This window comes from Periplaneta americana, chromosome 2 (genome assembly GCF_040183065.1).
Source record: "Periplaneta americana isolate PAMFEO1 chromosome 2, P.americana_PAMFEO1_priV1, whole genome shotgun sequence".
NCBI lineage: Eukaryota > Metazoa > Arthropoda > Insecta > Blattodea > Blattidae > Periplaneta > Periplaneta americana.
The window spans coordinates 179,030,829-179,058,424 of NC_091118.1; the positions used below are offsets into that span (position 1 = coordinate 179,030,829).

The 27,596-nt window shown below is 33.0% G+C and overlaps 2 protein-coding genes across 3 annotated transcripts in view; both read right to left on the minus strand.

Annotated features, from left to right (window-relative positions):
* The window catches only part of LOC138694881 (juvenile hormone acid O-methyltransferase-like), a 48,479-nt gene extending 38,655 nt beyond the window's left edge, over positions 1-9,824 (minus strand). Inside the window, exon 1 of the mRNA XM_069819042.1 lies at positions 9,557-9,824. The gene's annotated coding sequence lies outside the window, so the exon portion shown is untranslated. The remainder of the gene's footprint in view (positions 1-9,556) is intronic.
* The window catches only part of LOC138694882 (juvenile hormone acid O-methyltransferase-like), a 46,436-nt gene continuing 20,846 nt past the window's right edge, over positions 2,007-27,596 (minus strand). Inside the window, exons 2-5 of one of the 2 annotated variants that reach the window (XM_069819044.1) lie at positions 22,351-22,721; positions 20,190-20,322; positions 14,487-14,634; positions 2,007-4,510 (exon numbers count right to left, since the gene is read on the minus strand). In XM_069819044.1, coding sequence (XP_069675145.1) covers positions 4,332-4,510; positions 14,487-14,634; positions 20,190-20,322; positions 22,351-22,718 — 828 coding nt within the window. In that variant the 5' untranslated portion in view covers positions 22,719-22,721 and the 3' untranslated portion in view covers positions 2,007-4,331. The remainder of the gene's footprint in view (positions 4,511-14,486; positions 14,635-20,189; positions 20,323-22,350; positions 22,722-27,596) is intronic. The other variant, XM_069819043.1, reaches the window with a different exon arrangement.

Below are 27,596 nucleotides of genomic sequence, written 5' to 3' on the forward strand. Positions count from 1 at the left end.
CTGATATTTTAAAATGGGTATTGTTTTCTATGATTCGCCTAAGTGTTTGAAATGCCATAAATTGATCGGACTGCATTTTCAACTAGTAGTGAATGTGGATTGGCTTTTCCATTAATAAATTATTCCTGTAGATTCTTGAAAACTTTATCAATATTACAATCTGTACAACAAATTAAATTAAAACAACGCATTGCTAAATCGCATGTAAAAACTATTTTATTAATACAAACCTTTCTAGCAATCCTATTTTAAATGCTTACCTATAAGTTTATGTTTGCCAAAATCCTTCTTATGTTCAAGATCGAAGTTCCACCTGATATTATGTGTTCTATAAATCTCAACTGAACAATAGAGACATTGAGCTTTACCTTTATTCATAATAACAAAATAGTTTTCTTCTCCTGCTTCTTTGAAATTAAACAAAACCTACAATTTATTCATCATATTCCACCATTTTACACACTCCTGATTAGAAGGTTATGGTACCGAGTTCAACCTCTGCTTACTGTACTTACACGCAGATAGGTAGAATATTTGTGGAGGGAAAAATAAAGGGATGGTGTATACAGTTCCCGCACGGGAATATATGATGAGTTTGGATAATGATGAGTTTTCTTTATTTATTTGTCCTGGTACGAAATATATATGTATTTATATGTATGTACGAAATATATATGTATATATATATATGATTGAATCGAAAGCTTTCAATTTTACTGAGTAAATCCAAAGAGGAACATTATGAATGTCCAGTAAAAGTGTTAGTGGACACCATCATACCGACTACAACGCCATGAACTTATAGTGGACGCAAACAAAAGTGAGTACAAAGTGACTACAAATGAAAATTATAAAACAAAAATGTTTCTAGCCACTACCGTAAGAGCCAGGCTCGTGTACGGTGTGGTTTTAGCCAATAATACAACATAAAATTTACAAAGACAATTTACTAAATACGGTAACTTAATTCAAACCGATAAATAACACACAAGAGAAAAAAAGAGAGAGAGAAAAAACATAATTAATATAAATTAACAATCAGACAGAAGCCAGTGATATTCAATAAAAACATGAATATAGTCGACAGAAATAAAAAGGTAAAAAATACACACATTTGTTAGTATTATATGCCATGAATAATTTTATAAATTTCTTCTTTAAAAGGTTCAATTTAAAAATATTTCAAATTTGGAAAATGGTTTGTAATTTTATTATAAAGTCTTGGGCCGAAACTAGCATCATGTTTAAGAGCTGCACTTGTATGATATTCAGTCTCAATTAATGGGAAAGTAGTCTTTTGTCTTCGAGTACGATATTCATGTCGATTAGATTTATGTTTTATTTGATTTCTGTGATAGTAAGTTAGTAAACTATATTTATAAATTTCTTCAATAGTTAATACTTTAAAATCTGTATAAATCCATATTTTTGGTTAGACAAATTTTTATTAATCTTCTGTGTAATAAAATTAATTGATTAAGTTCAGATGATGCTACTTCACCCCAATTTATTATACCATATTGTATTAATTATTGTACTAAAGCTAAAAATATTATTCTCAGTGCCTCCTTTGTGATAAAATTTTCGAAGTATTATGGATTTATAAATTGTCTTTCTTGTACTTTTACACATAAAATCAATTTGTTTATCCCAACGTAAAAGCTGATCTATAATAATTCCTAAATATTTGACTTGTGTGGATATTACCCATATCTGGTATAATCATATACTTTACTTGAAATATTAAAGTTCACTGTTTCAAAGCAAATACTAACAAAGTTTGCCCTTTGGCTAATGGTTATATTTTACGTTCATGATTCTTTTAACTCTTTGTATATTTCCCTCGAGTTATCAACAAAAAGGAAAGAAAATTAAATAAATGATAGAGGATTTATAGGAGATCAGTACTAATTCCGTGAAACATTTATGTTCTTGGTTGGGGTGTTATTGTGATATTTAGACTTTTGAGGAATTTCTTTATACGTAAGGATTGTGAATGTGATTTAAGGTCAAATAAATTATATATTTTATTATTAATGATTGTTCTTCCTTTATTTCTTTGTTAAATATATAACGTATATTTGTACAAATATTCACAATAAAGTTATTGTATTTCATTTGAATTGCTTTGTTTGAGAGCCGTTAGTGTGTACAGCCTTAGACACAAAAAATGACCGCTCTCCTTTAGAGTGAATTTGTGTAATTCCACTTCGAGCAGCGAGTGGTTCACACGACTAGAGAAAGATGTTTACTTTGCACCTAATTTACTCCTTGAATATATCTTCGTTATAGATTATTCATAATAGTTGACCTATAAACAGACAAAAAAAGCAACAAACAAACAAATAAAACAAAGGAAAAATAGAGCGGTGTCGTTCATAAGCAATTCTTTCACGAGTAATCCCAAGCTCTCTCGGAATCAATCTAAAGGTCATTTTTGTTGTTGAAGACTGTACATTCCACATAATTATAGATATTACAAAAATCCTCTACGTCTATTTAGCGCATTTTAAAAATAAATTTTTACATTAATTCTGTAGTTGTTGCAGTTGCATATAGAAATTCCTTGTGTGGAAGCACTAATGGTAACACACTTGCCAGAATTTAAAGGAAGTAAATTAGGGTTTGAAATATCGTCTGAATGTGTAGGAAAAAATATTTTGCTGTATTTACGTTGACTATTACACTTTTACTACGTCATACTACTTTTGACCAATAAAACTGTACGAAAGGACGTCTTTCAGCCAATCATGGCCGCTTATCGCACAATTTTATCGTTTCCCTAGCATTTGTTTAATTTTATCGCTTCCCTAGCATTTGTTGTTTTTATCACTACCCTAGCATTTGTTTCTTTGTCTGCCAACATTTCAAACTGCGAATTATTTATGGTACTATAAACATACTTTGCGATCGTAATTTGTTTCCCGCATAGCTAGTCGACTGAAAATGGCAGCATCGTTCAAACATTTTGGTGAAGGTAACATTAGTGAAATAGAATTTTAGTAGTCAATTAATATCTATTTTATTTTACTAGAGTACTTTATTTCTTCTAATCTTTATATACTTTCTTCTGTTTTTATCACATCCCTATCACTTGTTTCTTTGTTTGCCAACATTTTAAACTGCAAATTCTTTATGGTACCATAAAACACGCTTTGCTATCGTCATTTGTTTACAGCATAGACAGTCAACTGAAAATGGCGGCTTCGTTCCAGCGTTTTGGTGAAGCTAACATTAGTGAAATAGAATTTCAGAAAGTCAGTTAATATTTTATTGTATTGGAGTACTTTATTTCTTCTAATCTTTATATTATACTTTCTTCTAATCATGTAATAGTCAATTAAATCCCACTCGAGCTTTGATTTTCTCTAGATAAATCAAAACCTCTAGTGAGATTAATGTTGAAAATTCTGTTTATTGCACTATTTCATAAACCTGTTGTGTGATTATTAAGCCTACATTTCTTTCTTGACTTTTTTGGTAGTAATTCCAATGTTCTCTAACTGCAGTTTTTTTTTCCTGTTCACTTCAGAATTATTCATTTTCAAACGCGAGTTTGAAACGTTAACCATAAAGCTTTTTTAATTTACCCGTCAGATTGCATTCAATGCCATAGCTATATGTGAATTAATACTATATAATATGAATTAATACTGTAAAAGGCAGTTCATAAATTTGCCGCGAGGTAGCAGAATACATATAAATATATAATTAAATTATAAAATTATCATGAGCAAGGCATTTAGTACGTATGCGTGAATCCAGAAATGCAAGGGGAAGAGACCTTTGGATAGATCAAGACGTAGATGTGAGGAAAATATTAAACTAGATTTGAGGGAGGTGGGATATGATGATAGAGACTGGATTAATCTTGCTCAGGATAGGCACCGATGACGGGCTTATGTAAGGACGGCAATGGACCACTGTGTTCCTTAAACGCCATTTGTAAGTAAGTATTATTAGATTATCTCATATTGAACGGCTGCCTAAAAAATAGTGTGCGACACATATGTTAAAAGTGATTTTATTTTGTTTGTAGGTTTGCTACACTGTACCAGCTGCTTCGTTTCGCAAAACATCTCTCCCTATTCACGAAATGATATGCCACTTTTAACACTTGTGCCATAAATAACTGTAATTATTCCACTCGAACTCTTAATAGTAGGCCTATTACCTTTGTGCAAGCCATCAAACTAAATAGGATAACGCAGTGTTTACGTTTTTCTTAGAAACGGGAAACTTGTGAAAATACCAGCACCAGTGGGTATGAGGTAGGGTAAACCTGACTCCGACAAGAGCGGAAATAACTGCATTGTTTGTTCAATTTCATTTCACACTTTTCTGAGCAGTGCAACGGTTTGTTCGTATCTCATTTCAGTGATTCTGTCGTCTTCGTTATCTTCTCTTTTGAATTTGGCTTTCGTTAATTCCATCAGAAAGTCTGTCATGTATATATCGTGCAATTCTTTTGGTATGTTTGGAAGGTAGGGGTTGACTCCAATCATGAAATCTGTTGAAATAAATAAACATCTATCAATTTATTGTAACTCATTTGTCATTTGTTCACATGAAGAACGATTATGTAATATCAGTATTATACAGAATCCGGCAGTACGTTCTGATGATTTTGAGCACGCTGTTTTAAAGTATCCTACGAGTAACTATAAAGTTTAAAAATAATAGAGTAAAACAGGATAATTTGGATAATTTCAGTAATTTTACTTTTTTCCTTCGAATTTACCCACATTATCCCTAATATTAATATGCACTGTTGTACTTTAGTACATTATGCAATGAGCCTATAATGGTAGTAATTAAGACGCGAGTATGTTTATGAAACGAGCGCAAGAGAGTTTCATAATTTTCCTACGAACGTCTTAATTACAATTATAGGCAAGTTTCATACGACTTTTTATGCTCGACCATATTTCTAACTTGAAATTATTCATAAGTATTCATGTTATTCTTATCTGTATATTATTTTTTTTAATGTACCGAAGTACATATGATATTTCCATGCATATATTCTGCGTCATCATACGATGAAAAAGTAATGGAACAGAGAAAAATTCTCTCCGGCGTCGGGATTTGAACCCGGGTTTTCAGCTCTACGTGCTGACGCTTTATCCACTAAGCCACACCGGATTCCACCCCGGCGTCGGACGAATCGTCTCAGTTTTAAGTTCCAACTCTTGGGTTCCCTCTAGTGACCGCCCTCTGCACTACGTCATAGATATCTATGAACCTAAGACCGAAGTCCACACATGTGCTGAGGTGCACTCGTAATGAGTGACTAGTTGGCCGGGATCCGACGGAATAAGCGCCGTCTTAAATCACGAAGTGATTTACGCATATCATGTATATAATTTTTTTTTATGTACCGAAGTCGCATCCCGGCCAACTAGTCACTCATTACGAGTGCACCTCAGCACATGTGTGGACTTCGGTCTTAGGTTCATAGATATCTATGGCGTAGTGCAGAGGGCGGTCACTAGAGGGAACCCAAGAGTTGGAACTTAAAACTGAGACGATTCTTCCGACGTCGGGGTGAAATCCGGTGTGGCTTAGTGGATAAAGCGTCAGCACGTAGAGCTGAAAACCCGGGTTCAAATCCCGGCGCCGGAGAGAATTTTTCTCCGTTCCATTACTCTTTCATTGTATTCTTATCTGACTGGGGAGCGGAACTGACCTTGTGCAATATCTCGTAAATTGTTAGTTGTGCGCAGACGCGAAAGTATTGATTTTTTTTTTCCGAGAAACAAATGCCATTGATCTTGATATAATCTAGAGAGTAAAATAAACATTAATCTTGACATAACCTTGAAATTGATTTAGACATTGAAAAACGAGATGACAAATTGAATTTATTTGAATATTATTTACAATTAACGCTAATTATTATAGTAACAGAGCATAACTTTCTGCGACAGTATTGGATTTCCAGCCTCCGTGACGTTTCGCTAGTTGTCTTTCGATTGCATATCCGAGAATAATCGATACTTGCGCTTTCATATTGTTACAATGGTGTTTTTCTGATTGGTGGAACACCTGAACTTTAATGAATAGGTGTACTTTAATGAATTCCATTAAAGGGCAGCTAGCAGCTGTATAATTACTACATTTCGGCATGGTCGAGCATAAAAATATTTAAAGAAGCATTAGAAAGTTTATAAAATAAAAATAACTGTAAATGAAGTCAAAATTGAGATATACAATTTACCCGCTAAATTGTACAAGTATATATTGTGAGGAAATATGAATAATACGAAATAATATTACAAAATATTATTTTCAATATAAATGTTACTTCAATAATGGATAATGGATAAAAAGGCCTAAGCATACACAATATTGAACAGGAAACATTAGCGTAAAAATTGTCCCTTTTTTAGTGTATTTCTACATACACTGACCGCAAACGAACCGCTTTCTTCCTCCTGTTTCACACAACGTTCGTGGTACCAAATTTTGCAACTCTGACAACGAATCCCGTACCCCTTTTTGGAATAAAGTTTAGAATAATAATATTTTGTGTTTCAGAATCCAAATTTCCAGTCATTTCATTGCTCTCATGTCCTAATACATCGTCACTGAATTCTTCCTTCACAAGCTTCCTTTTTTCGCATCCTCTCTTGCTAGGGTTCGGTTCTGGATCGTTCTTTCCTTTTTTTGTGTGTAAGATCATTTTTTCATTCTGACTTGATTCTTTATCAACTTCCAGCTGACATTTTTCTCTAAGAGTTTTGTCGTTTTCTGGAGAAGTTGTATGATATGTCTTAGGCAGTGGCGGTTCCTCCATGGATCAGAGGGAACAGGCTGTTCCTTTCCTCCCTGCCCCCTTAACTGAGATTGTGAGATATAGGCCTACTTCATTCTAAAGGATAGGCCTACTTGCAGTTTTCGAAAAGCGAAAACAGCTATCGTTAGCAGGATTATTGCAGTGAAGTGAAAACGACTCGAGCCCTTCTCGTCTGCTGTGGCTGATGATGTGAGTGGGAGTCTCATGCAAAGCAGGCTCGAGCGGACACGAACTTACCCGAGTATCGCTGGAAGCTGTAGAAGTTACCTCTTCCCTCGCGGAGTATTGAGGAGTGTGGAATATACTGTTTCATCAAGCTAGTTTATTTATATAGTGATAACTCGGAAAGTTCGAGTTTTTCGTGTGACATAATATTGTGTGTGAAATGGTATAATAGTTCTTAAAAAAATCCGTACGATTTACGCATTCACGGTCTGAGTTAAATCTGAAGAAATAATGGCAATGGAACAGGTGACTCCTGCCTGTTCCAAGCGCCCAAGACTGCGAGTGTTGTATTATCGATCAGGCGAAGTCGAGAGCGTTTAGTTCGATCAATTTTGCTGAGAAAAGCGCGGTTATTTTGAATGGCAAACCTTCTAACTAACTAACTGACTGACTGACTGACTGACTAACATAATTCAATTTAAATCCTGTCCAAATTCAAACTCGAAAATTTCTAGCGCATTAATTAACAATAGATCCCTATTAGAAACAACAACCACCAAATTTCTTGGCTTAAAAATCGATAATGTGTTAAATTGGAAAAATCATATTAAAGAAATTACTCCCAAACAAAATTCAGCTTGTTTTGCTATTAGATCTATGCAAACGATAGTAAATATCAATACCTTAAAAACAATATACTTTGCATACTTCCACTCGGTAATGAGTTTTGGAATAATATTCTGGGGAAATTCCACAGGTAGTAACAGTATATTTCTATTACAAAAAAAAAGTAGTAGGTGCCAAATCTAGGGAATCGTGTAGGACTACTTTAAAAAAACTACAAATAACGCCAATGGCTTGTCAGTATATTTTTTCATTAATAATATTCCTCGTATGTAATCGTGAAAACTTTGTAACTAATTCAACAGTTCATAGCATAAATACACGTCAAAAAATGACTTTTATACTCCATCGGCAAGTCTATCGTACTATCAAAAAGGAGTGCGTTGTATGGCAGTAAAAAAATTTTAATAGCCTCCCTATCGATATAAAAAATGAAACTCAAAACATAAGATTATTTAGGGCCAAATTAAGAAGTACCTAATTTCTCACGCCTTCTATTCTGTAGGTGAATTCATGACATTCAATAACACTTCATGAAATTGATACTAAAACTATGTGTTGTACTAGTAGACTATATTGTAAATCTCTTCTGTATATATTTCATTTAGACTGGGACTATAAATTAAGGGTGCTATGCATAGACATTTCGCTAGCCCGCGCTACGAGCGTGCTAAACTAGCCCCGGCTATCGACTGATTGCTTGTACAGGATTCATATCATATCATATCGCTAACACTGGTTTATGAATACGAAAAACGTTAGTTCATTGATCATCCAGCGGAAGTCCATGCTAAGAATGTCTATGAATATGGCCCTAAGACTTTATAATAATATTAAATTTTTTGACTTGTTCCATATTCTAGCTGTAAAGCAATGTATGAATACCATGGAATGTTAATAAATACAATACAATACAATACAATACAATACAATACAATACAATACAATACAATACAATACAATACAATACAATACAATACTCCTCTCCTTACAGAACTTAAAACTAAAACAAAATCTTATAACGACATTTTCAAAGTAGTTACTATAATTTATTCTATGAAATGGTTAACTGGGTGCTCGTCAAGTGGTAAATTGTACTGTAGGTTTAATTTATGTTTATTTACTTTAGTTAACGGTATTATGTATTTAGACCTAATAATAATATCAATATAATATCATTTATTTGTTTCATATTAACATATTCTTTTTCTGATTAAGTTGTAAATGAAGTAAAAAAAAGAATTGGTAATGTTGCTAAATAATAATACAGATTATTATTATTATTATTATTATTATTATTATTATTATTATTATTATTATTATTATTAGTGTTGTTTCTGATCTGTTCGCCATCGAGGAATAGCACCGCACGCCACTTGTCTTAGGTACTCTATATGTCTTTACAACAGATTTCAAAGCCTGTACCATAATCTCTTTTATTCATTTTAGTTTACAGTATTTTTTCTTATAATACCTCAATAATAAGTAATGAGTAATAAGCAATTGCTAATGAATTAGCTTTATAGCCTTCTCATTATCGTTTTACATACTTATTTGTCTCAAGTTTGAAGTCTATGAAATGAGTTTAATAAAAAGTTAAAAGATATGAAACGGTTCAATGCGTAACATTTCTAAATATCCATACGTAAAATTTAATGGAGATTCGGAATATGTAAATTTTAATATAGGATACTATTAAAAAAAATAAAGTTTACTGTCACATCTGTATGGCTGAATAACTTTTTTCAAACACTGGTATTATATTGTATGGTTTATCTCCAACAGAATTTGTATAAAATGTTTTTTTTTTTTCAATTAAAATTTAAGAAGTTTGAGAAATATTCCATACTTTTTAACACACTCTGTGTTTCGTACTATAAATTCCGATGTTCTCGTGAGAAAGGCTGTAGGCCTATATACTACTGTGTTCTTAACACTGTAAATACGAATAAATATTAGCCTACTTACCACCTTACAAAGACAGAAGCACTGCAAACTTATTCACTCAGTGTAGAACTGACTGAATTCTGCTGAACCAGGGCTATATGTAGAAAGGCTGGCTCAATGCTTTGCGGTTCAGTTTGCCGCCTAGAGTCTCTCCCTCTAGCCACCCCACCACTTTCTGACGTCAATGTGGTACAACTGGTCTCGGTGAGTGTTTACGAGTGTTGAGAAATGTAATTCAAGTTCACGTGTACCGTTTCGTAATGTAGGCCTATTTGGTTGTGTATTTAGTATATATTACAGTTTTTTAAATAATAATGTTGAATAATTATAAAGGTACAAAGTTACATTATTAATGATAGTATTTTAAGTTTAAAAATGGTGAATTGTACTGTAAATGTTGAATAATTATAAAGGCACAATATTATATTATTAATGATAGTATTTTAAGTTTAAAAAGTGGTGAATTGTACTGTAAATGTTGAATAATTATAAAGGCACAATATTATATTATTAATGATAGTATTTTAAGTTTAAAAAGTGGTGAATTGTACTGTAAATGTTGAATAATTATAAAGGCACAATATTATATTATTAATGATAGTATTTTAAGTTTAAAAAGTGGTGAATTGTACTGTAAATGTTGAATAATTATAAAGGCACAATATTATATTATTAATGATAGTATTTTAAGTTTAAAAAGTGGTGAATTGTACTGTAAATGTTGAATAATTATAAAGGCACAATATTATATTATTAATGATAGTATTTTAAGTTTAAAAAGTGGTGAATTGTACTGTAAATGTTGAATAATTATAAAGGTACAATATTACATTATTAATGTTAGTATTTTAAGTTTAAAAATGGTGAATTGTACTGTAAATGTTGAATAATTATAAAGGTACAATATTACATTATTAATGTTAGTATTTTAAGTTTAAAAATGGTGAATTGTACTGTAAATGTTGAATAATTATAAAGGCACAATATTATATTATTAATGATAATATTTTAAGTTTAAAAATGGTGAATTGATAGTATTTTAAGTTTAAAAATGGTGAATTGTACTGTAAATGTTGAATAATTATAAAGGTACAATATTACATTATTAATGTTAGTATTTTAAGTTTAAAAATGGTGAATTGTACTGTAAATGTTGAATAATTATAAAGGCACAATATTATATTATTAATGATAATATTTTAAGTTTAAAAATGGTGAATTGTACTGTAAATGTTAAATAATTATAAAGGTACAATATTACATTATTAATGATAATATTTTAAATTTAAAAATGGTGAATTGTACTGTATATGTTGAATAATTATAAAGGCACAATATTATATTATTAATGATAGTATTTTAAGTTTTCAAATGGTGAATTGTACTGTAAATGTTGAATAATTATAAAGGTACAATATTACATTATTAATGATAGTATTTTAAGGTTAAAAATGGTGAATTGCACTCTAAATGTTGAATAATTATAAAAGTACAATATTACATTATTAATGACAGTATTTGAAGTTTAAAAATGGTGAATTGATAGTATTTTAAGTTTAAAAATGGTGAATTGTACTGTAAATGTTGAATAATTATAAAGGTACAATATTACATTATTAATTATAGTATTTTAAGTTTAAAAATGGTGAATTGATAGTATTTTAAGTTTAAAAATGGTGAATTGCACTGTAAATGTTGAATAATTATAAGGGTACAATATTATATTATTAATGATAGTATTTTAAGTTTAAAAATGATGAATTGTACTGTAAATGTTGAATAATTATAAAGGTACAATATTACATTATTAATGATAGTATTTTAAGTTAAAAATGGTGAATTGTACTGTAAATGTTGAATAATTATAAAGGTACAATATTATATTATTAATGATAGTATTTTAAGTTTAAAAATGGTGAATTGTATTGTGAATGTTGAATAATTATAAAGGTACAATATTACATAATTAATGATAGTATTTTAAGTTTAAAAGTGGAGAATTGTACTGTGAATGTTGAATAATTATAAAGGTACAATATTACATTATTAATGTTAGTATTTTAAGTTTAAAAATGGTGAATTGTACTGTGAATGTTGAATAATTATAAAGGTACAATATTACATTATTAATGTTAGTATTTTAAGTTTAAAAATGGTGAATTGTGCTGTAGCGAACTGTTCGAGTGACTCTCGTCACATTCACAAAGTAATTTACCACTATTTTGCGAAAGATGTGTTTTTAGCTAAAGAGTGGGAAAGCAAGTGTCATAGGCAGGACCAAGTGAATATTAAGTGTGCACGTATCTGTAGTAATCATTTCGAAAGTGAGACTGATTATGAAGATAATATGAAGAATAGGCTTTTGGGGTTAAAAGAAAGGAAGATATTGAAGAAAAAATGCGGTCCCATCTTTAAATATTCCAAGTTCCAAGGCTGCAAGTGACTCAAAACGAGACGATAGATATCAGAAGAGAAATATTCGAAAAGCTGCTCTTAATAATCTTCAGACCATTTGAAATACATTTCTGAAAAAGCTCGTAAAAGATTCTCCCTTCTAAAAAGACTACCAGGAAAGAAATGGGGATGCTCTAGGAATACTTTGAACACAACATACAAAATGTTTATACAGACAGTGCTGACATACTGCGGAGAAATTTTAATTACTTCACCTTTCATAAACGAAATAGAATATGTTCAAAATCAAGCTCTCAGGCTCATTACTAGTGGAATCAAAACAACTCCAATAGATTCTATGAGATTCCTCACTAATATTAACACCATCAAAATGACAATAGAAGAAAAAGCATTGATTCAATATGAAAAACTTATCAGATTACCAGGAAACAATTGGCATTCATACAGTCCTCTCTGTAGATTGAAAACTCAAAAAATTTTCATATCCATGGCTCAAGAATTAAAACAGAAAATCAATATCCCGAATTTAAAAGAAAACTTACAAATTAAACCAAATCCTTTAACTCTATTAAATATGGAATATAATCTAAATTTAACAGAAGAAATACTGAAATCAGAAGTAAACACTGAAATATTGAAACAATTGTCTTTAGAGACAATTAATATTAGGTACCCTCCACAAAACTGGCTTCATTTATACACCGACGGATCCTTGATCTCCAGAGAATAAGGTGCCGGTGCAGGTGTTACGTGCTGTCTTTTCTCACTTTATAGATCTCTTGGATATGGAACAACAAGTTTTGATGGATAAATCGTTGCAATAAGTGAAAGTCTCAGGAATCTTCTATTTCACATCAGTAAATTTAAGAATGCAGTTATATTATCAGACTCCAAAGCAGCTATTCTATCAATAGTCTCTAAACACACACCTTCATCTCAAACAGCAGAAATAACTAAAATGCTCTCTCAATTAATATCACTCAATAAAAGAATTGTATTCCAATGGATACCATCCCATTGTGGAATCCTGGGAAACGAGAATTCGGATGCATTTAGCAAAGAAGGGCAGCACTGCTACTTACAGACCTGTTACTAAATCTACATATTTCTCTGTGAAAAGACTTATTAAATCCACATACTTAGACTTCAACAAACAAAATTGATAACACAATCTCAAGGGAAAAAATGGAACTCTCTGCATCATAATCCACAGTTAATTCCCGATTTACCACGAAAATCGTCTGTAGCTGCATTTAGACAGGCAACAGGCCGTGATTGTTTGGCTAAACACCTGCATAGAATTGGAATAGCTATATCAGTCCCCTAACTGCCCATTGTGCAACTCAAACCAAGAAATGGATTCGGAACACCTCAAAATCTGTGCTTCAGTGGCTGACCATGATAATATCTTTGAAAAATATTGGAGTGCAAGAAGTCAAATGACTTTATTGTCAAATGCCTGGGATTAGAAAACAACAACAACAACGAGTCCAAAGAAGCCAAGATTAGAACCTAGTACCGGCAGCTCTGAATGTGTAAATATTGCACAGGGATCTCAAGAAACGTCTGTAGGTCTGAAGTACATTTTCTGAAGTATGGTGAACGTGGAAAACAAATTGTTTTACTGAACAGAAAGGCAAATATTTTAGAATACAGTGTTAAAACTTTGCAGTCAAGCAATAAAATACTGAAAAACAAGGTTAGGAGATTAATTAGAAAAAAGTAACTGTTCCTTATAGGACAAATACAGACCACAAATCTAGAATTATCAGTAAGAAGTGTTGTACTTTACTTCGAAATATGGAAAATATTTTTACAGGAAATCAAATTCGGGCTCTAATTTCTCAGAAGAAAAAATGATTTGGTCTTCAGAGGATATATTAGAGCAATTGTAATAGGGTAATTTCCAGAAAATCTTTCGATTTTTGGAGAGAAAGAATAGGTATTCCACTTCCTTCTCCAGATGGTGCTCTGGGTTCCAATGTCGTCCTGGAATTTTCCATGATTTTTGCAGCTCCGATAATAAAATCTCGATGACCATTACGTAACCTTGCCTGCTGGAGACACGTTCACATTCGTCAATAGATAATAGGAAAACTGATTCACGAACAAATAATGTTATTGTATAATAGAGTGATTTTGAAAATATTCCTTTCACATCGCAAAATAAGGAAGAAAAGATTTATTTTGATTTTTTTTGCTCTTGTTTATGAATTTCATTTCAGGAATTCAAATTTTGAGATAGTGTTATTTTATTTAACAAAGTTTTTAACTTTAGAGATTATTCAGCGTCGAAATTCAACGTCGATGAAAAATGATCAATACATCTTGCGTGAATCCCTCTGTAGGCCTACTTTAACGAATCATAAATCTATGACATGGACCTCCCAGTTTTATTTCCCTCCCGCTATAGCCCCGAGGACGATATTATGCTTTTGAATATTGATCATTAGCCGCTACTTAAAAGCAGAATATTTTACAGGAACATTTTTTCCTGGGATTCGATGGATTTAAACAGTATAATTTTAAGATTCACCTTTCATGCATCTAGTGAGCTGGAAATCGAATGAAAGTTCTCTCCATTTAATGTCGACAACCTCGAATCCCGCACCTTTGTAGAGGCTTGTCAATTCTTTAACAGGTTCTTTTGAATGCTGATAAGGTGCTACAGTCTTTTCCACATCCTGGAACAATAATAAACGGAAATTGACAATAGATTTCTATGAATTTCTTGCAGGTCAGGATTTTCTGAATTGTTACGAGGATTTTCTAGTCTCAAATTACATCCAATATCGATAAGTAGGGCTAGGGTTTTGATGAAATTGCATCTTTTTTCTAGTAAGCCAGAAACATACCTGCTTTAGTATTTATATGTTATGTGATAAACTGAGTGCTTTAAACATATTTGTTAGGGCATCTTTTTTTTTTTGCATTTTTTACCTCTTACAACTTCATAAGAGCATTTTTTGTTTTATTCGGTCATTTTTGGTGTATTTTCATTTAATTTTGGCCATAAATCCCCATTATTAATGTAAAACATTATTTTTTCTTTTGATAATTTCTCTACATATTTTTTCAATTAATACCCATTATTTTGTATATTATTTTGTGCGAGATCGTGCGTATTTGCTTGCTTTCCGCACAAAAGCAATACGCGGCAAGTGTGAAATACCACATTCAGTATTCTCAACGTAACACACATAACAATTTCCCTATTCTTACGGCTTAAGCGTCGTATTCATTTTACTGCTTTAGGCTTTTAACTTATTATTTTTAAAGACGTTCAATATAGTAATAATTATAAATTGGAAACTTACCACTGCAATTTCACCTAAATTGCACTGTTAATTATTGTTTTTAAATATTTGCAAAAATTAAGTAAACTCTACAACACCACAAAAGTTACTGCATTTGTAATGGAAATAACATTAAGGAAGCCGTGAAAAAATCAACAAGATTCCAGACTCATCATAGACAGGGGGAAAAAAAAACACAGACATATCACGGCCTGCTGTAGTATAGTAAGCACAGAAAACAATCTACGTTCCAACCATCCCGTATTATAAAGATAAATACCAACTTCACGATATCAGTGTTACGAGAATTCTGTAAGACCCTAGGACTGCACAAATCTTTTCTGAATGAACTGGCCCTCCTCATAATTAGAGAGTCAGTCAAACTTTTACGGAACCACGTGTATGGACTCTAATTCAGTGTATGGAAAAAATTTACGCACCATTATCATTTTTCTTTTTCATTCTTAGCTTTCATTGATTCTTTACTTGAATTTTTTTTTTCTTCTGTAAACTGCCATTGTTTGTTTGTGTATTTGTTTACCTTTTTTCTTACTTTTTTAGCTCTCATCTTGTATTTGTTCTTGTATTGTTTTGTATGCTTTGTCTAATGGCAGCCTCTAATTTGAGGAAGCTTTGATAAATAAATAAATATACAATGTTGAAGATAGATATATTTGTTTTCCAAAGTTGCCGTCATTGAACAGAAACCAAGATGGAGATTTCATTGCAACTAATTAGAAATTCCTCTTTCAGGTATGTAATAAACGATCTTCGCACAAAATAATGTACGATACGCGAGCGGTATGTTTGTTTTCATGTTCTCGGAAATTAAAAAAGCTCAACTACGTTTCGCTTTTTCAATCTTTTCCTCGAATATGAAAACGTCAACATACCGCTCTTGTAACGCATATTACTATTAATCATATTTCTAAACAAGTATTTTAATTTTAACGTAGTACATCCCCACGTAATGGATCAGTCCAACCACCCCGTCAATATAGACTCCTCCATACCTGCTAGTTCCGGATAAGAGTGGCTTTGTGGTAGACTACATTGAACTACATCAGGTAAAATAATTAATTAAAGTGTACATACTTTGAAAAAAATATGTAAAATTGAAAAGCCACCTGCGTGGCTCAGTCGATTAAGGCGCTTGCATGCCGGTCTGAAGTTGCGTTCGGAAGCGGGTTCGATTCCCGCTTGGGCTGATTACCTGGTTGGTTTTTTCCAAGGTTTGCCCCAACCGTAAGGTGAATGCCAGGTAATCCATGGCGAATCCTCGGCCTCATCTCGCCAAATACCATCTCGCTATCACCAATGTCATCGATGCTAAATAACCTCGTAGTTGATACAGCGTCGTTGAATAACCAACTTAAAAAAATGTAAAATTAAATAAACTTGAATGTTGGTACTAGAATTTAATTTAATTAGTAGTCTAAATTTTAATATTCCTACTAAGCCAATTGTGTAAGATCAATTTTTAGGACATTTTTGAAAGATTTTTAGTTCATAAATGCATTGTTTTGAGGACATTTCTTCATGATTTGATAAGCTACTGAATACATTCAAGTCTGCATGTCAGGCAATTTTATGTATTGTACTCTAGCATTATAAACAATTTTTGTCGTTAGTGATAATCGTGAATAATGTACCACATTATTTTACCAGTGGCGTAAAATATTACCATGACAACTAAAATGTCATGACTTCTATTATGACGGTATAATTTGTGTCATAGGTCTAATATTTATTTAGACAATTAGTTACTAAAGCTAATTTTATGACACGTTGTTGTTTAGTCAACTGTCCAAGGACAGGTTTGAAGCTCTCAAGTGATACAAAGAAGGCACTACACTTATAGGCAACTAGGCCAGGAAATAATGGGATAGGGTGGCCAGTTCCTTTCCCCCTCCATTGAATACATCGCCGATTAGCTACATGTTACACTAATCAGTCTGCAGCTGTATACAAACAGTAATTGTTCTTCATCTGACACATAACATCAAGTGAGATGTAGGGGAGTAGTGGGTACAGTGAGACACAAAATATTAAGACATATGTATGCAAGTGATAATTCAAGTATTTTTAAAATCAAGTGCAATAGAAATATACATTAAAACATGGAGTACAATAATACATAAACAGAAATGTTAATAGATAAAGGGCATAATATACAATACGTGTTTGTCAAAAAAAAAATGCAAATGTCTCACTGTTCCCATTCAGGAGGGTACAGTGAGACACCACAGTTCTATTAACGGACATTGAAATTATTTACATTTATTTCAAAAGAAAGGAAAGCTTCTGTCTCTTTATCTTACCATGCTCTGTAGGCTTATTTAGAATCATTTTGATGTACTGTATGACTTCGAAACAATTGATACATCTGGAAAATTTGGAAAAGTGAATTTTCCATGACATTTCAAACTTTTGCGAAAAAATGAAATGAATTTTTGGTGACAACAAAGCTTATAATTATAATAATTTAATGTAATTCTTTATTATTTTTTAACATTTTTTTTAAATTTTGTGAATAATTTTTTTATTTATGAAACCATTAAAACGTAATGTATCCATTATTTTAAGCTACAGTTCCTAAATTGGTTACTAGTATATTCATTTTTAATGCTAGTTATTGGTAAATGCAATGTAATTACAGTTTGTTTTTGCAAATCATTGGTACATGGGAACAGTGAGACGTCGCAGTATACCCTTCAATGGCATGTCTCACTGTTCCCTTTACGCATAGTTCATTTAAAAATGACGCCATCACTTTAAAATTAAAACAAGAAAGACGAAACTTTGCCAAACATAATCTCAAGTACTATAGTATTAGGTAACAAAACATTCATATTTATATGTCATTTGTATATCCAATATAACCTTCATTAAACACAAGCCAAAATGTTACTTCTAGAGTGAAAAATTACGAATTATTTTTTCATCATTCACCTTTATAATTAGAATCAAATCGAGTATGAAAATACTGTTACTTTACTCATGCAACATACAACTCCACTGTTACCAACATCTCAACATCAAAATTTACCATCTAATAAAATATGTCTCACTGTTCTCCCTGTCTTACTATACCCACTTTTCCCCTACTACCTGATAATAATAGATGTACATATCAGACAGAACCTCAATCAGAAGCATTTTGTAACGTGTTGACTGAATATTGTATCTACTTTTCGTTTATTTAACGAAAATTATGAAAAAGAGACAAAATACACACACACACATACACACACACATACTACAGATCTGAGGGGAAAAAAATCTTTGGGAAGGACGAGACGTAGATGGGGGGATAATATAAAAATTAGTGCTGTTGATCGATCGAAATATTTAATCGATTTTTTGTTTGAATATAATCAATTAATCGATAGTTTAATCGAGTTTTGATCGAGTTGAAAAATGTTTTAATATACTCTAATACACAATTATTGTTAAATTTAACTTGTGTTCGGTGATAAGCATAAGTATTAAATGTTGTATATCTGTATATATTGTATTGTTATATTACAAAACAACTATTTTAATTACTTACTAACATATTTATTATGATATTTATAATTTATTGTGTCAATTTCTCCGGGAATTTTTGAGACAAACATAAATAACAAAAAGTGTGAAGACTCACCTAGTTAATACTGCTTCATCAGTGATTTTAAACATGTGAGTGCATTCACATGCTCCGACTTGAGTGCCACTCTACGTTTAGTAACAATGTTTCCTTCATCACTAAAGACGAACAATTTTTTTTTTATCAAGCAATTCTCCACGATCGTTCAATTTAAATCCAAACGTTTCACGGAGTTTACCTCTCAAATTCTCATATGACATAATGGAGTTTACACTTTTCACAAACCACAGAAAACTGATTTTTTGCTTTATCAAACTAAACACACAACCTTCATATACAAACTCAGTACAGAAACTGAACTGCAAAAGTACACTACAGCGGTCGAAACAGAAGACTGGCCCCTATTGTAATCGAATTACCGGATTTTAGAAAGAGAAGAAGGTAGTTACTTGCACACAGTGTAGACATGGCTATTTTATAAGGGATGAGGGGGACGAATCCCAGAAAAGTGTGTATTTCATATGCTAGGGAAATGAGCTAACAACAAGTTGGAAGTTTTCTCGGAAAACCATAAAACTTAATAAGGTTTTCGCATTGTGTTTCAACTTTCAATAGAGGTAGACTGTCCTCATATCTCTGAAGTGTTTGTGCAAAGATTTTCCTACACTACCTGGTTTACAGTTAGAAAATGAAGTATTATTGTAGTTTTAAATAAGCAATTTCCAAGAGAGAAATATTGTCGGAATTTTTAGTATGAGTTTGTATTAACAAAATAATAATTAATATCAACTACAACCGATTAATTTTAATCGACTCGATTATTTGATCAAATATTTTTATCGATTATTCTTACAACAGAAATTGATCGATTAATCGATTAGATCCCACAACACTAATAGAAATGTATTTGAGGGACGTGGGATATGATGGTAGGGACTGGATTGATCTTGCTCAGGAAGAGACTGATGGCGGGCTTATGTGAGGACGGCAATGAACCTCTGGGTTATCTAAAAGCCATTTGTAAGTAAGTAAACTATTTTATATTATTACTAAGATCTGTGACATATATCATATAATTAATCTCAGTGAATGTAATAATTTTATCTTGTACCTCAGGTTGATTTATAGTGAAGTGGAAGAAAAGGCCTGATGGCCTTAACTTCGCCCTAGTAAATAATTCAAATTCTAAATAGAAGTGCTAATCATAAAGACGTATTTTTGAAGGTAGCGTATTTGCTGTCTTGTTGATGATCTATTCTCTCTTTCGTAATTAGGTACAGTGATCTTGCCAAGATTTTGTTACATTTTATTACGATATAGCAATAGAAAAACAAAAGTGACGAATGATTCTCACCTTCACGTAAGGCTGCCATTCTGGTTTCTTGCTTTGAGCAATAAGAGCCGTACCGAACGGAGACTTTGTCAAGACACTGAGCACGGCCTCCCCTCCAGGGCGTAGAATACTGTGTATATTGGAGACAGCTTTTCTGAAAACAGACAGAAAGCATCAAATACTGAATAAAGACTAAGGACCTCTATTACCAACCTGGTTAAGAAAGATTGATGATGGTCAAATATTCAGTTTTCGACAGACAGGTTATTCTCACTTGACCAATATTGTTGTCTTTTACGTCTGTCAAATCGATAGTCAAATTTGAAGATGAGATTTTGGACCATCAACTGCGTTGAGTGTCATCAAATCTTTAAAGAAATGTATTACTTCGTAGTTTGCCATCTTGCACATTCTGAATTGAAGTAGTGTTTTGTAAATCTATATACAATTTTTTTAAAATAATTTTAGAAGGAAATCAGATAATTTTGTTGCTGTAGTGTTGTACCTGCAATGTATGAAACTATGCACAAATTGAAGATTATTTACCAGGAAAAAATTATTGGTTTTATTAGATGAATCTGAAAACTTCGTCTTGCAAGGCAAGTCTGGGTACTCACTAGAATGCAGTGCTGTACCGTCTAAAGTGAAAACTTGCTGTTACCGTACCGGAGAAAAAGGCTCGAAAATATATTAATTATGTTTAAATTATCTTTAATACACTTTTAAATGGCAGGATGTTAGCTATTTGAAAAACATTTTGACTTTAATATATCGCAAAAAAGTTTTCTACTGGCATCTCATATCCTTTGCTTAAACGCTTGTCCATTCGTTGTTTTATCAAAAACCATGGTCTGACACTTCAGGAGTAGTTGTGATTTGTAAATTTCAAGCTTGCATACCGCCGTCGTATTTATGTAATTAACATTAACTTCATGGCATAGCGCATCAAGAAATCTGCTATACTGATTCGCTAATTTCCAAACTTGCGTAGATGCCTTCGCATAACACTAATTTTATGATGTGGCGCCTCAAGAATTCTGCTGCACTGATTCGCTAATTTTAAAACTCGCTCACACATAATGCTATCAGTTTGCTAAAGGAGGGAAATATTGTTGCTTTTCGTGCGTTCATGAATCTTGAGTCCAGTTACATATTGTAGATTCTATTCCAGTTACAACCATTTAAAGAATATCAATGAGCATTACTGTAATGAACGATATCTGCACTAAGAAAAGGAATACTCTTCCAGTAAAAGAGTTCCTAGGCTTTAGTTCCTAAAAAATGTTGGGCCACCAATGTCAGCGGCTAATTTCTTGCCTTATATATATATATATATATATATATATATATATGCAATTATTGTAGCTGCGATCTGAAAGGAGGTCTACAGAGGCGACTGCATGACGAAGATGTAACCTTGGAAAAGAAGTACAGTAAGAGTCCTTGTAGAGTCTAGTCTGACCAAGGAGATTTTAACAGTACCCCCTAAAATTTGCTTCCAACTACAGCATTGCTAGAATTTAACCCATTTCTACAGCCAGGGCATTGCAGTCCTTGTTGAATTCTGCCATATAGGAATCCAAAAACAATTCTGATCCTCGCATTCACGAAAATTCGCCCGAAAAAGAGATGATTACTTCCATGGTTTGGCCCATTGTGTGATGATTGTACAAGTCCGACAGGTGGCCTGGGTGGCATTCGTGAATCCAACGTTGACAGGTGGGCCATTCTGCCTCAGCCCCTGATAGAACCAAGACCCGCTTCGCGAACGAGTAACCTAATAAGCTCCGTGGGTCCGGAGCCCCAAGCCCTTCCTGATTAGCCGACGGTGACAGGTGGGCCATCCTGCCTCAACCCTTGATAGATTCAGGTTCCGTAAAAAATACTTGACAGATCTCTGAAACGACTTCCTGACTTTACAGACGAAATCCACTTAGAGACTGAAAAAGATCACTAGGTATATATTCGTGATAGGATATAATGATGATGATGATGATATCTTGGATATAGCAGCATGAACAAAATTATTAGTGCTTGTCAACCGAATTTTTTATGTAAATATAACATCCTAAGAGAGTCTCGCCACATATTCCTTTATTTTAGTTACAGAAATTTAAAGAAACATTACCTGAAATGTTACAAATGCTTTTATTGCGAGAGAAAGTCGGCCGTGTTTTCTAACCTCTGGTCAGGAACCCAATGCAGTAGATAGAAGCCGAATATCTTGTCGAAACCTGGAGTCCTGAATTCGGAGTCAGCTGGTATATCCATGCCAGCGTCCAAATGTAAGAACTTGAGTTTGGGGTGCTTGTACGTGCTGGAGGCAAGCTGCACCATGGGATGCGATATGTCTGCCCCCACCAGAATCTCGAAATCATCCGGTAAGCGAGGTAGTAAAACTTCTGCTGCATTATGTCCTGGACCACATCCCAGATCCAGGACTCGCGCACCAGGTTCCCATGTCATCAAGTGCATGTACTCAGATACGATTTGTTCGGCATCTTTTTTGGTAAAATGTTTTTCCCTGAGGAACTCCTCTGCGCATAACATTTCCTGCAAAGAATGGAAGAGTTATCAAATAGGGTAAGGTTGCCTAATTCCGTGACATATTTAATAAAGTCTAGATTTATGCCAAAATTGTACTAAAAATTTTCAAATAACACCTAAATGACGTTATTTGGACCTTTAGCTACAGTTTTTACAACATTCAGTGTCAACAGTTTCACAAGTTTGATATATAATATGTGATTCTTCATTGTTATACATTGGCCCCTAAATCCGTGACAGGGATCCAAATTCCGTGATAGTGGTTTCCTAATTCCGTGAGTGATATCCTAATCTCGTGATACTAAAACAATCCTCATAAACTGCTTAGAAAAACAAACGTATATTTGGAAACACATTTTAAAGTCATGGTAGGCCTATATTGTTTTAATAGGAATTAAGCAAGAAATTACAACATAGAAAAAGGGCCTAAGTGACAAATTTCATATAAAATACTTGTGTAACTACAGGAATACACATTACATATTAATCTATACTAATAATAAATCTGTAGCCGAAATTTTTCTGGTAATTTTCGATTTTCCAAAAATAATTGGTCCTAACATATATAATTAATCACCCTGAAACCGAAAATCGCTTTTTTGAAATTTTTGTTTGTATGTCTGTCTATCTGTATGTTTGTTACCTTTTCACGTGATAATGGCTGAACGGATTTCGATGAAAATTCGAATATAAATTAAGTTCGTTGTAACTTAGATTTTAGGCTATATGGCATTCAAAATACATTATTTAAAAGGGGGGGTTATAAGGGGGCCTGAATTAAATAAATCGAGATATCTCGCTTATTATTGATTTTTATGAAAAATGTTACATAACAAAAGTTTCTTTAAAACTAATTTGCGATAAGTTTTATTCCTTGAAAAATTTTGATAGGACTGATATTTAATGAGATAAATGAGTTTTAAAATTAAAATAACTGCCATCTAAGGCCGTGTAATGTATTAAAAAACAAATGACTTCGTCTATAACGGACCTTGGGCAGCAACAATCGAAAGCTATGAAAGATAGCCTACAGATAATGTTTCTGTGTTTGTATGAAGTAATATCGGAAGATAAATTAACCGATTTGTATTATTAATTATTAATTCACCATTGGAAAGTGTAGTTTCTCTAGATGGACATAATACTATAATGTTATTACAGTAACTTCTGGTGAATCGAGGACAGGCACCTAAAATTAAAATAGCTTCTTATGCACAGAAAAATTGATAGGCTATTCCGTACATTCGTTTCCTGTATTTCCTAAAATATTTTTATGACCAAAGGAGTGGTCTCTGGATCAAAATGATCGCATTTTAATTATGCAAATACAATTTAAATTAAATAACATAATAAATGATTTATCCTTATATCAAGACGAAAGCTCAAGGGCCAGACAACATTAGCATATTACTCATACAGAAAATACAAGACATAGTAATACCTACAATTGCACACATATTCAATAGTTCCTTAATCACTTCAACTTTCCCTAAAATATGGAAGCAAGCTTTCGTTCTTCCTCTTCCAAAAGTCAAAGTTCCCACCGACCCGAACGACTATAGACCAATCAGTATCCTGCCAGCCATATCAAAAGCACTGGAAAGAATCGTACACAGACAAATTACTAACTACATGAACGAACACAAACTATTCGACAAGTATCAGTCAGGTTTCAGAGCTGGACACAACACAAGCACTGCTCTACTTAAAGTGACAGAAGACATTCGTGAAGCAATCGACTCTAATAAAGTAACAATACTAACACTTCTTGACCTTAGCAAAGCTTTCAACTCTGTAAATTTCGACCTGCTCACGCATAAATTGAGAAATCTGCATTTGTCAGAGACTGCTGTGAGTTGGTTCGAATCCTACTTACGGGAAAGACAACAATGTGTTGTATCCGGGAATCGAAGCTCTTCCTGGTTTAACATAACATCAGGTATACCACAGGGTTCGGTACTCGGACCATTGTTGTTCACGATATATGTCAGTGATATTACATCTCATGTAAGGCATTGTAACTATCACTTGTATGCTGACGACCTTCAATGCTACATCTCTTCCCGCTTAGATCGAATAAATGACGCTATAGATAAATTGAACAAAGACATTGACTCGATTGTGACATGGACAAAGAAATTCCATCTTAATATCAATCCTGGAAAGACACAAGCAATCATATTAGGACACAAACGGCAAACCGACGCTGTAAAGCACCTCGACATTTCCCCCGTTAAAGTAAGTACAGTGCATATCCCTTTCAGTTCTTCGGTAAAAAATCTTGGCATTCACATGGATAATAATCTCAACTGGGACATGCAAATCACAGAAACCTGCAGAAAAGTATATTCTATTATTCATGTGCTAAAAAGGATAAATGTTCATCTTCCCTCTTGCTTAAAAAAGTCCCTTGTGCAGACCCTTGTATTTCCCCATTTTGACTATGCTGACATTTTACTGACTGACCTTTCCAGCGACAACAAAATGAAACTTCAACGTGCTCATAATTTGTGTGTACGTTTTGTAAGCAATGTTCGTAAATTTGATCATATTACCCCATCCCTGGAAGCAATAGGTTGGCTTAAACTAGATAAGAAAAGAAATTTACATTCACTTCTCTTTCTCTTCGAAATCTTGAACTCTTCTATTCCTTCGTACCTGTCGTCTCGCTTCACTTACCTTTCTTCCCACCACAATCTGAACACACGCTCTCGCCATGAAACAATACTAACAATACCATCCCATCGCACCTCCTCATACTCATCCTCTTTCACAATAGCCCTGCCAAGACTCTGGAATTCGTTACCTGCTAGCATCAGGGACTGTCGAAATAAAATTCAATTCAAACGCAAACTTACTAGGCACTTGGTCAGTAATTGAGACTCGTTCAGACATGGTTTCTTGTAAATAGTTCTTTTAATCTACCACAAAATATCTCAATATCCGGTAATTTCATCACTATAGAATTTTGTTATTGTAGGTTTAATTTGTAATTTAGTAAATACAAAAATATTCTTTGTTCTTAACTTCTATGATAAAATGTCTAGCTTTCATTAATCAGGTATTCTTGTCGTACTTTAATTTTTATTGTAATTGTAATTATAAATTTAATATTAATTGTAATCTTATTGTTCATGTTATAGTTGTAATCCCCTGGTAGAGGGGCAGAGAAGGCCTGACGGCCTTATCTCTACCAGGTTAAATAAATAAATCTAATCTAATCTAATCTATATCAAACACGAATGTTCCCTGGATCAAATGTCCTATTTTAATTATGTAATTACTTTATATTTATTTCTAACGGGTGCAGCGGAGCGCACGGGTACGGCTAGTATATTATAAAACAAAATAAACTTAAAGTTAAATTCAATACAAAATTAAATTTGAATAAATTGAATTAAAACAGAATTTTTTCTCATTATTTATATTCCTAACAGCAGTAATTAAGTTAAATATATTATGCCTTATTATTCTATTATAATTATAATTGATGTTTTTATAACTTATATTATTATTTCCACGAACTATTTTCTTTCATAGACATTAATTTTCACAATTTAGCGTTGTCATCACTGGTCGAGTGAGCCAGGAAGGAGAAATATGAAAATAAATCCGAAAATGGGAAAGCTCCTGTAGCATTGTTATTGTCTCACAATGTTTAAATAATCATACACATTGATTCAGCTGACTTTAATCTATAGTAATTATCATTTTTATAATGCTATATTAATTCCTACCTCAAATATAAAATGTTTCTTCAGGAGCGGTCACAAGAGAAAGAAAAACTTACTGGTCAACCACTTTTCACTTTTCAAAGACCACAACTCCATGGCAGGCAATTAAAATTGTATCACGGGATTAGGGTTATCACGGAACTAGGCACCTTTACCCTACTTGAAAAATAAAGAACTAATATAATTCACATATCTAAAAAGAACCTTGAATGTGTTTGAACATGTTGTTCATGTTTCTTCAGATATTACTTCTTGGGTTTGAGGGCAGTTGATAAAAGTTTTTGCGTCCATTAAACAATAAATTCATCCTCTAATTTCGTCAAGTGAAATATCTTCCGTTTATATAGAGTTGTTATTGGTTTGGTTTACCGACCTACGGCATGTTGACCGTCCGACGCTAGTCTACCGTCTGCCGCCCATTCTGCTACCCAATTCCCCTTCACGTTGGACGCGCCCATGCGTGTTGTGCAATTGTAAGATTGTTGTGACTGCAGTTCCGTGCAAATGTAGAACGGCTTATTATTTGATTCTACAAGAAAGACTGTTTATGTGCAAGATAGATTGCAAGTACGAATCGGCTCGCCGGATCTGTGCGGAGTTTTTATTGTGAAATTTCCGAATACTCGACCGAGGAGGAGGCGGGCAGTACATAAGTTAGTGAATAAATTTGAGAACAAGGGGTCACCGGTATTACAATGCTCGTTAATTTTATTAAAATATGTAACGTATTTAATTTCTTATCTCTTAAAAATAACTTTCTGGATTTTGGCTTATCATTACTACACAGGCTCTGCAAAACTATTTTTATGAACTTTTGTACACGACATTTAATTAAAATTTACATGGCCTATAACGAGCGTTGTGCGACTTCTTTTCCTACAGCGGAGATGAATCTTCAGTAGTCTTACACGTCGTACCAACATTTTTTTAGTAGGTTATTTTACGACGCTTTATCAACAGCTTAGGTTATTTAGCGTCTGAATGAGATGAAGGTGATAATGCCGGTGAAATGAGTCCGGGGTCCAACACCGAAAGTTACCCAGCATTTGCCCATATTGGGTTGAGGGAAAACCCCGGAAAAAACCTCAACCAGGTAACTTGCCCCGACCGGGAATCGAACCCGGGCCACCTCGTTTCGCGGCTAGAC